The following is a 12991-nucleotide window of genomic DNA, read 5'->3' on the forward strand; positions in this document are numbered from 1 at the left end:
AATTAAACTTCCAATACCAACATACACCAATTAAACTTACAATACCAACATACACCAATTAAACTTCCAACACCAACATACACCAATTAAACTTCCAATGCCAACATAAAATTTAGATTTGAACACAAACTAAAATTTCAACTAAAACATATACATATCTAATTCCAACACTAACTAAAATTAAGATTTCAAACAATGCATCAAATTATTAGACACAAAAAAGTTAACCATCAAAATATTTAACCTACCATAGAGTTAAATAATGGTGATTCCGTCGTATCATCGTGTCTGTGGTGACGGGTTTAAAAGAAACCCAAATATTTGAGGCAGTGTGGTATTGAACATGATAGACTGCAACGTGTTAAGAAGCTTAGAATGAGACTTGATTTAATTTATGCTAAATACAAAAGTAAAATATCAAACGTAAAGTAGGCTTGCAAAGTTGCGAAGGAAACGCCGAAACGGAGTGAGGTCTCCGAACTTGCGAATAGATTACAAAAAAGGGTAAGGATGGAACTTGCAAATGAAAATTGGAAACAGAGTGAGTTGCAAATGAAAAAAAAAATGGGCTGGAACTTGCAAAAAAAATAAGTTCAACGAAATGTGAGGGGTGGAACACAAAGTGAACGAAAATCGGAAGGTGACACTCGTCTGAATGTGATGTCGAACACGAAAAAGGGGTTGAGTGCGTACGCTAGAGTTGGGTAATGGGTAGGGCAATGTAAAACGAAACGACAATGAAAAGGGGCTAGGGTTTTATATATATATATATATATATCCTTAAACTTGGTCGGGTTGGGTCAACTCGGCCCTTAATACCCCAACCCGGTAACCCAACCCATTTTTTTTCCAGTTCGTTAACCCAACCCAACCAAAAACATAATTTAACTCAACCCAATCTTTATAGTTTAGGTTGGGTAGTCCGAGTTGGTTGGGTTACCAAGTTTTTTTTAAGACCCCTAAAGCTAAGCTTTGATGTTTTCTTATTTTAGAGGTTTAAAATGGGTTTAAATTCTCTAATTTCAAGAAAAGAGGATATTGGGAAAAGTTATAGGCCAAGGAATTAGCTATCATCAGTGAGTGACAAAAATGAGTTTGAAAGTGATTTCAAAACATGATTTACCAAGTTTATGTTTAAAGCATGCTTAAGTTAACATATTTGAGAACTCTACTTGATTTATATAGGTGATTGCTTGAGTTAACATATTTAAGTTTAGAAAAGTTTAAAAAGCATGAATTTGATTGATAAGTTTACTAAGAATGATTCTTTATACACTGATTTATGAGCAAGCATGTGAATGTTGAGTTTTTGAAGTATTTAAGTTAAAAGTTGTTCAAAACTTATCCTACAGATTATATTTGTGACAACCCTACGGAAGAGTTTTTCCTGTGCGCATAGGTCCTATAATGAGAGTATTCAGTAGATGCCTAAAGTTTCCATCACAGTGACTAGGTAGAGATGAGGGCCTTTATGAATGCCTAGATTTTTCCATCTCATAGTAGTCATCTCGAGATAGGGCATTATTGATACCTACACTTTCGTCTATAGAGTACAGAGATTCAAGGTATAGAAAGTAAGAGAGAAATGTTTGAGACAGCTGTTTAAGTTTGAGAACTATGTATTTGCTTTGCTTTGCTTAAAATATATGATGAGTTGTTTACTACTCAATGATTTATTAAGCATGTTTGATTTTATAACTAGTCACTCATTGAGATTTAGCTCACTCTTTCTAAAGATGCTCTCTTACTTTTCAAGTAGAGATCGTGGACCCGATGCCTGACTTCAAATGCCTATCTGCTAGTGTACCTTAAGTTTCATATTAGTATGTGTTGTTTCAGTTGTGATTTTGGTTTGTACATGAGTTTTCATCAATAGTGTTAGTTGTGGTTCTATAGGATTAGGCAAGAGTTGAATGAATTCTGGTGTTTAATTGTGTATATATGTCAATATCAGACTTGTAAAGATTTTTGTAAGTTTGGGCTTCACTATGTGTTCGTATAGAGTTTCTTTATATTTCCTTTGGGTTGTATATTCTATATAATTAGTCGAGTTTTAGTTCTAGCAGGACCAATAAGTGCCATTAGAAGGAGAACAGTATGATTGGTTGGTTTCACACCGTCTCTTGGGCTAAGAGAAGGTGGTGTGACAACTTGTATTTAAAGGGATTTGAATTTTTATGGACTTCCAACCCAACTCCATCATAAATAAATGATAAATCACATATCTTTTCATCAACTGATAATATTGTAAAAACTTCACATCTCTAAATTGTCATCTTGATTTCTTCCTCAAATAGCTCACAATTGAGGCTTATTTTCCATTCTTCCTAAAATTCAAGGCCATTTTGAAAGCTCAAGTTTGGTCCAAAGTTTCAAGAATGTAGTGACAGTGAGCTTTCATAAATCCATCTGCGATTTGTTCTTCAATTAGAACATATTTGATTTCCAGCTCCTTGTTGATTACCCTGTCCCTCAAAAAATACAAGTCCATTTCAATATGATTTGTTCTTGCATGGAAAATAGGATTTGAGGTGATGGCTGCAGTGCTAATGCTATTGCACCATAGAACAAGTTGAATTTCTTCTTGTACTTATATTTCCTTGAGTAGAGAGCTTAGCCAAATGGTTTCAATGGTGGTTTGGGCTGAAGTTCTATACTCATATTCAACACTTGACCTTAAGACGACACCTTGCTTTTTCGAAGACCATGAGACCTGATTATCTCCAAGATAAACACAACTTTCACTAATGTCTTTTTTGTCCTCTAAATCAGTTGGCCAATCAGCATCTGAAAGGGCAGTAATGGACATGTTGTGTGCTGGTTTTATGTTTATGCCCAAATACATGCTTCCCTTGATGTTTGTTGTTGTTTCCATTCACAATTATGTCATCTACATAAACTAAAACCCAAATAACAAAACTCTCTTTGTTCTACATGAAAAGAGAGCAATCTGTTTTGCATTCTAAAATCCCTAAGATAGAAGAGCTGCTTTTAGTTTGCCATACCATGCTTTAAGTGCCTGTTTTTGACCATATAAAGCCTTTTCAAGTTTGCAAATGTGATTTGGATAATCAGTATTGACAAATCCTTCAAGTTGGCTCATATAAACACATTTTTGTAGGTCATAATTTAGAAAATTATTATTTATTTGTGTAGTTATTTTATCTCCCAACCATAAGTGATAACAAAAGTAAGAATAATTCTTATGACTGGTGCCTTAACAACTGGACTAAGTGTTTCTTTAAAATCGATTTTAGGAGTTTGGTGGAATTTTTAGCCCTAAGACAGGCTTTGTATCTTTCCATTAAACCATCAAAGTTTTTTTTAACTTGAAAACTTACTTGTTGCCTACAATATTAAAGTTGGGTCCATAGGGAACTAATCTCTGTGTCCTATTTTTCATTGAGGCTTCATTTTCTGATTCCATGGTTTCTTTCCCTTCCTAGTTGTGTACTATTTCATCGATATTGTCGAGTTCTCTATGAAGCAAAGCTTTACTTAATTCAAATGGAAATGACTCTTTGTTGTATGTCCTGAATTTGGGTTTGAACACCCCAACCTTTGTTCGCGTGACTATAGAACGTTGGTTGTTACTTATAGTAGGTTGTTCGGTGGATAGGACTTCTTTCCTTTGTGGGGATTAATCTGTTTGTACATTCGTAGAGTTTTCTTCAATTTGAAAATCATTCATCAAGTGCTCCCCTTCCTTCCCTACTTCTTAATCATCTTATTAGATCATTTGCAAACATAATCTGGCTTTGCCCATAAAAAAGTTTATCGAATTTGCAAAGCTTTTGATTCAAACTTCACTTTCCACAAGTGCCTTAAAGTGCATTCCAATTTTTACCCATCAAATTTTCATTTAATTGATTTATACGGAAAAAAATGGATAAAATTCAAATCTTAAATAACAAGTGGGTGGAAGTTGTTTGAATTTTAAACTTTAAATCAAAATAAGTTTCGGAGGATTTAGTTATAAGGTAGATGAATTATTCTCTCCAATTTTTTAAATTTAATTTTAAAAATGAATTTGAAAGAGAAAATGATTTAAACAACTGCTAAAAAGGAAAGGGATTTTAACTACTGTAGCATAAACAGCGGTGTTTTATTACAAGTTGGACCTAATGTATTACCAAATTTTTCATAAATGTTCTATTGAGCTTCAATTTTACGCAAATGTAGAGCTCAATTAAAAGACCAAAATACCCATCTTTATTATTAATAATATATTAAAAAATAAAAAAATAAAATAAGAAAAGTGGATCATCGCATGTGATTAGGATTTGTATTTATTAGATATCCTATATAAATATGATATGCGATTAACTCTATTATGGTAATATTATAATCAAAATTGTCCCTTAATTATTTTTCTTTTGGTGATTTTATTCAAAAATTCTTTCCTCCGCTCGATCTCTCTCTCTGTCTATTCTTTCTTATTCTATTCATTTTCTTCAAAATTTTTCGGTGAGTGCATATTCGTTTCATATTATTAATTATGTATATGAAATTGTGAAATATAGTATGCTGGTGAAATTTTTCGGTAAAGAAAATTTACTGTGAATCAAGTATATATGCCACGTAATTTATAGTATATACCCATATTTACAGTCAATCAAGTATATATACTATGTCATCTTCTTTCGTTTTGCATTGCTTTTCCTATATTCCATATAATTTAATAATTTCTGATATATACTTATTATATTTCTGCATTGATTTTAACATATTAGAAGTTAAGATGTAAAATCTTATCGTGTCTGAAACTATTTTTAATTTAAATAGATCATTATATACCACCATATATGTAAGAAGGAAATAGAGATAGAACTGCAAATAGATCACCAAGAGACTGAATGATATACATCATATACCGTAAAATATATCATATATTATGTCTATCATACTTGTAATATACCTTGTAATATTTAAAGTATATGTGGGTATTATTTAAAAAGCTAAAATGGAGAAAAAAAGGTCGAGAGAAAGTATATCTACAAGGGAGGATGTGTACGTATGAGGTATTGCTAATGATATTTTATATATATTATATAATATATGATATATTATGTGTCTGCGACTTAATGATATATTCTGTGTGTGATACTTAATGTTTAATGTTTAATGATATTTAATATATATTGTAACATATATGAAATATTATGTGTCTGCTGCTTAATTATATGTTATATGTGTGTGATAGTTAATGCTTAATGCTTAATGATATTTAATATATTGCAACATATATGAAATATTATGTGTCGGCGGCTTAACTATATATTAGATGTGTGATACTTAATGCTTAATGATATATGATATATACTGTAAACTATATGATATTTTTTATGCTTAATGATATATGCTTAATGCTTAATTATATATTACGTGTGAGATGATTAATGATATTTTCTACAAGTTCATTATATACAATATACTATATTACATAATTTAAGAAAGAAAATTAATAATAAGAAAAAAATTAGTTGAAGGAGATGATCGGAAAGTTCACAGTATTTTGATCAGAAACTTTAATGGAGAATTAAATAGAAATATGCACTCATCGGATAAGTCGAAAGAGACGATCGAAATAAGAAAGATTGATCGATGATAGATAAATCAAATGGTCAAATTATTGGGTGAAAGATGTTGAAAAGTGGATGAAATTCTTATTGAAGGAGATGGCCGAAGTTACAAAACCTTTGTAAAATGTGCAATTAAGATAAAATCGTTACTTTTGTGAAAAATATCCAATATACTAGTACCATATTTGACTCAAATATATACCATAATTAAATTGAAACACTAACAAATGATATACTATAAGTAAATAAAAATTGAATTAATTTTTATTTAATACATTAAATAGGTAAGTTTTTATATACATAATAAATGAGATATAATATAATTATAGTACTATATTAATATATATATTTTTGAAAATAAATATTATTTATAATTAATGTGCGGGATAAAATGGTCAATAAAAATCTCAAAATCTTATTTAAGAAAATTAATGAAATTTTGAGACATTCACGTAGGTGTTTTGTCTAAATTTTTTAGAAAGAAAACGACACCCGTATAATTTGGGGCTTTTTTAAACTACAAAAGATATTATCAGATTAAAAATAATATTGTGCAATTGGGCTCTTTTGCTATAAATCTTATGAAGTTTTTGTTTTGACATCCTTCCAAATGCAACTCTAAAATTTTTATACTTTCAAATTTTTCTTGTAATAATTACACTTTCGGTCTCGAGATATAAGTTTAGTATGGTTTTTAATCAAAAGAGTTTTCAAAACCAACAAGAGAGTAAATTGTGAATTATTTATAGAACAACAAAAAATATAGAAAAACTCTAACCTAACGTACTCATCAGTTGAATTAGGTTCAGTTTGAGACACTATAAAATATGAATTGAATGGTCAAATTGAAAAGATATGAGTGGAGGATGCATAGTATAAATATAAATGAGAATTGGGGAAAGTAGAAAAAGAAAGAATCGTTGAGGAAGGGAAAAAGTAAGAACGCAATTAAGGGTTAGAGTTGTGGCCTTCCATTTAATCCGTTTCTTCACCGTTTTATTCTCCACTTCTTACGCTCAGATACATTTTTTTCTTTTCTTTCTCAATATCAACTTTTAATTACTTTTTTCCCATCCCCACACGTCTCTTCAAACTCCCCCACCTTTTACCAAAAACAAATTTGCCATCCACAATCTTATATTTGGAATTAATGTTATTATCTTCAAAATATTGCATTCTTAATTTCAACAATATATACCCGACTTTATATATATATATATATATATATATATATATATATATATATATATATATTATATAGATATTAAATTTAATATTTTGTTTTCATGAATCCTACTTCTAAAAGCAATATAATTTATATTACTCAAATTTTTTTATATAAAAACGTGACATTAATGGTTAGACATATTATATGGATGACATTATTTTGTTTTTGTGGATTATTCTTATACATTCTCAAATTAAATAGAGATCAAACTTTGAAAGCTATATAGCAATTTGTGATTTCTTTTTACACATTGGATAATCTCTCTATTGGAAAAAGTAAAATTAATTGAAACTTTCACCATAAATTTTAATTGAAAATGAGCTATATGTATTATACCATTTAAATACGTATACTTCCATGTATAAGTAAATGGAAACATAAACATAGTTTTCATTGTCTAGAGTTAGTTTATTTGCTAAATAATTATAGGAAAATTCTTATAAATGACAAAAATATCAAACTAGAAAAACTAGGGTATTTCATGTATGCAAACATTGGTATAGTTTATTTGGAAATACCGAGCTGCCCTTGGTTGATTTAAAACTTGCATGCACTTTTTATCAACGATCTCTTCTCTACAATTGATTGTTTTTTTTTTCTCTAGTTAAATTTTGTTCTCCTAAATCAACTAAACAAACACATTGATGATCAACTAATAGAGATTGAGATAAAACTATATCACTGATAAATAATGATAAAGACTCTGATAAACATTTACAGCACTCTATCACTATTTACATTCTATTGTTGTTCCATTCCTTAGCAACAACGAGAGCAAAATGGGGACCCAAAGTGAGAGACTGAGAGATAGAGGGGAATGGTTCATCATCGAAGAGCAAGAGCGAGAGTGAGTACGAGAGCATCGAGCGATTGAGACATGGGCATTGGATGCATGTTGAAGACATGGGTATTATGAGTATTTCTCCTCGGCAAAAAACATCTCGGTCGCACCATAGAAAATAGACAAAAAAAAATTAATAGAGAAATTAAAAGAAAAAAAATCTAGAAACACAAGAATTTAGGTGGAAACCCTCTCATCAATCCCAATTACAAGAGCACTCTCTTAAACCTTTTATATTACGTATACACACCTTTTTTTTCACTCTTAAACTAGAGAATACAATAAGAAAACTTGACTAGAGTTAGAGAGAATCAAAGGTGAAAGTACTTTTAAGTGGGACCAATATATGGAAACCAGATGCAAGACTTTTTTATAGGCTTTGGAGCACATTTTCATTCTTCAATTTAAATGATGTAGGACAACTAAGAAAACTAATTTATTTGGGTGTAAGAAAAATAAGAAATTTTGTTATTTTTGTAAATAGAATAGGTGAACTCACCGTTTTTTAAAATTTCAAAAAATATATATTGATTTATTATAATTATAAAATAAAAATGAAGAAGATTGACATATACATGCACACACATAATTAAAAAAAGAAGAAGGGCAAAATAAAAAGAGGATGTCATTAATTAACCGAAGCTCTCTAAAACTTTTGAGATTCCCACCCTCCTAAATAAAGGCATCCTAAAATGTCAGAGCTTAGAATTCTCAAGATGCCCAGAAGTATTATATTACCATAAAACAAATTATATAAGATGATTTTGATTCTCACTAAACAAACAACCCCTAAAAATATATAACATTTGTAACGTTGTCAAATCTAGCTAATACACCTTGTTGCGGGTGGGTTCAAGAATAAGGGCTAGAATAGAAACAAGTGAATATAAAAGAAAACTAAACAAACAAACTCAATAATAGATCAAGCTTAGTTGGCCTTGGCCTTGGCCCACCCGAACTTAGGGAAAAGCTCTAAAAGGCCAAATTAAAGTTCAATATAAGCTACTACAAGCAACTACATATTAAGCATGAAATTTGTTCACAACCTAGTCCAATCACAAATCGTAGTCAAACGATGAATAGGAATGAGATGAAATCTATAAACAAAGAGGTAAGTTTTGGAACCAGTATCAAATAGTACTCTCTTAAATATTCTTCCAACATTTTGACTCAAGCATTATAGTGGTTGTGGCTTACACCACACCGTTATCTAGGTTTAGCTTTGCTTGTAGGTGAGCTCTCTTCTTCAAAAATACAAATTTACCATTGTCGTCCAATAGAGATTAGATATGTTTTGGTCAAAATTTAGCATCAACAACAACACTCATCATCTATCCGTTGCTATTTTTCTCCTTGAGATACATAAATGGCAAGAGAATGTGGGATCGTTTGAACATTTGATCACAGAAGGAAGAGTGCATGTTAATGCTAAAGAATACCATCTTTGACCCATTGCTAGAATATCCCATTTTCAAGATTATCAAGTTATAAACATTAGTAGCACGTCAATCTATCTAATTTGAGTATTCAACCATCTTATAAATTTTGGTACATAAGTCAAATCTCTCTCTCTCTCTACGATTATCAATACTTTATTTTTATATTAAAATCAAATTAGTGCAACGATTGTGAACAAATAAAAAAAAAAAACAAAAAAAAACGTTATTGTGTATAAGAGTGCATGCATGTATGGAGATTTGCAGTTTAATTTCCAAATTGACTTACTAACATCGAGTAATTTTAGCACTTTTAGTCGGGTAGTAAACTTTGTTTAAATGAAATTCTCTTGTTTTTTTCATTAAAAATATGAACTTCAACATTTGAGGTTATATTGGTAAGTTCACGTCATATGCATGTTCTATGATAAACAAAAAAAGCAAGTCCTTTTTTAACGTAATAGGGAAATTGCTTATCCAAATCGATTGCGTTGTTCTCCCTTATAATATACTATATATATCCTTCAAACCCATTAAACTTTCTACATATCCTCAACATACAAGAATATTCGTGTTCATATTATAAGAAATTGCAATGGCTCTTCATGCAATTACTTCATTTCTTCTCTTTTCAACACTAACTGTCCTTATGTTGTTCAATAATTTAGCTGCCTTTCCCACTCCCTTAACATTCAACGTTGTGGATTTTGGAACCAAACCCAATAACGCCGAAACCGACTCGTCCAAGGCCTTACAATTGGCATGGATGCACGCTTGTAGCTCTTCTAAACCAGCTACCATTTATGTGCCTAAGGCCAAATTTTACGTTCGTAGTGCAACTTTCAATGGCCCTTGCAAAAATAATCACATTACTATACGTATTGACGGCGCCTTAATGGCTCCTTCAGATTTTCATCTCACTTCCAATTCTGAAAATTGGATCCTTTTTCACAACGTCAATGGAGTTACTGTCCTGGGTGGTATTCTTGATGGTCAAGGAACTCAGCTTTGGGCTTGCAAAAATTCTGCCAATACTTGTCCTCGTGGAACCACGGTAACTAAAAACTTTGCCCATATACTTTGTCTCCAACTATATCTCCAGCTTTCTCTCTGCAACTCATCCAATAATACTCCAATTATATATAACTAATTATTGTTTATTATTATTTTCACTTAGATATATACTTTTTCGTTTCCTCTAGGAACTGAATTCACACTCTAAAGTCCAATCTAAAAAGAAATATCGTTATGTGTTTTGTGCAGTCACTGGAATTTACCAATTCACAGAACATATTGGTGAATGGATTAACTGCACTGAATAGTCAGCTATATCACATAGTTGTAAATCAATGCCGTAATGTAAAAATGCAAGGGCTAAAGGTCTCCGCCGCTGGCAACAGTCCGAACACCGATGGAATTCATGTAGGAGATTCATCTCATGTCACCATCCTCAACACTAATATCCGCACTGGTGATGACTGCATTTCCATAGGCCCTGGAAGTTCCAACTTATGGATTGAGAATATTGCTTGTGGACCTGGCCATGGAATTAGGTACGTATACACTTTAGATTTTTGGTTTTACTTTGAATTGGATTTAATTTAATTGAGCTCAATTGGTGTAGCATTGGAAGTTTGGCAAAAGACTTCAAAGAGAAGGGGGTTCAGAATGTGACAGTAAAATCATGCAAGTTTATGGATACTCAAAACGGAGTGAGAATAAAAAGTTGGGGAAGACAAAGCATTGGGTTCGCAAGAAATATTCGTTTCCAACATCTCACAATGACTAATGTTCAGAATCCTATAATTATTGATCAAAATTATTGTCCCCATAATCAAGGTTGTCCTGGACAGGTGTGTATATGTTAAACCTATTTTTTTTATCTCTTTTATTGCCTTTACTAATTACCACATCTTCCTGTAAAACACATTATTTACTATGATGTAAATAAAAATATCAAATCCCCACAAAGTAATAACTGGACATATAAATCTATCTAAAAGTTTATGTCAAATGAGGTCTTAGTTCAAGTCAATACCCAATGTGTTTAACTTCTTGCACTGTATATTTGAAATATATGTTTTCAAACTGTATCAACCCATTACATTTGGTATGTTAAGTTTTCAGTAAAAAAGATATGATCTTTAGTATTTTTTATTATAAGAGATAAAAAGGGTTTTCAGTTTCCCAACTTTTTGGTAAAACTTTTTAGGAAGCAGAAATTTAGTTTTGAACATTATTCGAAAAATTTCAATTTGAAACCATTACTTATTTTACTTTTAAAACAATCTGGGATTTGTTTGAAATTATTTCAAATTAAATTTCAAGTATTTAACTTAAAAGGCATTATGGAAAAAGTTGGAGTAAAATAAGTAAAATAAATAATAATTTTTAAATATATTTTAAATCATTTTTATCAAAATAGTTTAAAATAATTAAAAATGAGGTTTTTTTTTAAAAACATTTTGTTTTTAATCAATCCAAACAGTTTCTTATCCTGTTCAAGTATTTAATGTGTAAATCATAATAGGCATGCAATATTTTTTTTTCCTTAAATTAGATAGAGGTTTAATTTTTCATCCATACAATTTCTATACTAAAATTAAACTAAATTTGGTGTTGTTTGTAAATAAATAGAGTTCTGGAGTTGCTGTTAGTGACGTGAAATACACAGACATTCGTGGGACATCGGCCACACCGGTGGCCATCAAATTCGATTGTAGCCCAAAATTTCCATGCAAAGGAATAAAGTTGGAGGATGTGAAACTAAGTTACAAGAATCAAGTAGCCAAAGCTTCATGTAGTAATGCTCAAGGATTAAATGTTGGCGTGGTTCAGCCCATGGGTTGCTTTAAGGGAAACTAAATTATTAAGCTATGTATAACTTATGATTTTAAATCATACATAATTCCTAGTATTAATTTAGGGTTATTGAGGAAGTTGCATGGTTAAAACTTTAGTTTGGTTGACCATCAAGCTTCTTTATCTGTTAGATTTTGATAGATGAATAAGTATGGCTTGTAATTAAGTTTACCAAATAGTGTAACTTATTTTTATTTCAAAATTGAAAGGTATTGAATAATACTACTCTACTTTCGTTTCACACTGTATACTTGGTTTAAAATTAAGCTTTGGTTGTCAACTATTATTTTAAAATTAATTATAAAATCCATATCGAGGAAGGTCAATTTTTTTCCTATCAGACAAGACGACTCACGTGACTTTTATGTGTTTTTAATGATAAATTTGTAATTTTGAAGACGAAAGATAGCTTGCAAGACAAACAAAACGAAAACACAAACGCGATACTTTGTCACAAAACCATAAAACCTTTGATATTTAAGTATTTTATGATATGGTTAGAGTAAGCCAAAAGTAGGAAGGACCTACCTTCAATGTTGACTATATGACCCTTTATTTATAGTCAAGTGGATATAGGATTTCGAATCTCTAATAAAGAGCGATTATGGAATGCAAACTCAACCTCACCAAAAGGGGCTTGGATCATGGCACTCTTCAGAGATGAAAATAACCCCTCATTAAACTCATCCTCCAAGTTCGAGGTGGGCAAATTGAGCCATTATTGGTTTTATAAAACCTAATTGCCTTAACCTCGAACAAGAGGGAAAGTTTGACCATTTAACCCAACCAGTTTGATGGTATCGAAAATGTGCTATGTGCCTTTGCTTAATTTGAGGTTGTTTCGATATTTTTTGTGTTTAATTATTTAATTATTTTATAGGTTTTGAGCATCAGAGAAGTAGAATCGAGCGTTACAAAGAAAATGGAGTTAAAATAGACCCATTCAAAACCTTAAACAAAGTATTTAGGCCATAAGACCCAAAATTATAAAACTGCCACTGAGAGAAGTGCAAAATTCTTTTGTTTTTTGTTTTTTTATGGT

At 30.8% G+C, this 12991-nt stretch overlaps 1 protein-coding gene across 1 annotated transcript; it reads left to right on the forward strand.

Annotated features, from left to right (window-relative positions):
- Window positions 1–9583: 9583 nt before the first annotated feature.
- Window positions 9584–12190, forward strand: LOC103490378 (polygalacturonase-like). The gene is made up of 4 exons (XM_008449869.3): window positions 9584–10141; window positions 10351–10640; window positions 10712–10940; window positions 11725–12190. The coding sequence occupies exons 1-4, from the start codon at window positions 9683–9685 to the stop codon at window positions 11950–11952; spliced, it is 1206 nt and encodes a 401-aa protein (XP_008448091.1). The 5' UTR covers window positions 9584–9682; the 3' UTR covers window positions 11953–12190.
- The last annotated feature ends 801 nt before the right edge of the window (window positions 12191–12991 follow it).

This window comes from Cucumis melo, chromosome 1 (genome assembly GCF_025177605.1).
Source record: "Cucumis melo cultivar AY chromosome 1, USDA_Cmelo_AY_1.0, whole genome shotgun sequence".
In the NCBI taxonomy this organism is placed as follows: Eukaryota; Viridiplantae; Streptophyta; class Magnoliopsida; order Cucurbitales; family Cucurbitaceae; genus Cucumis; species Cucumis melo.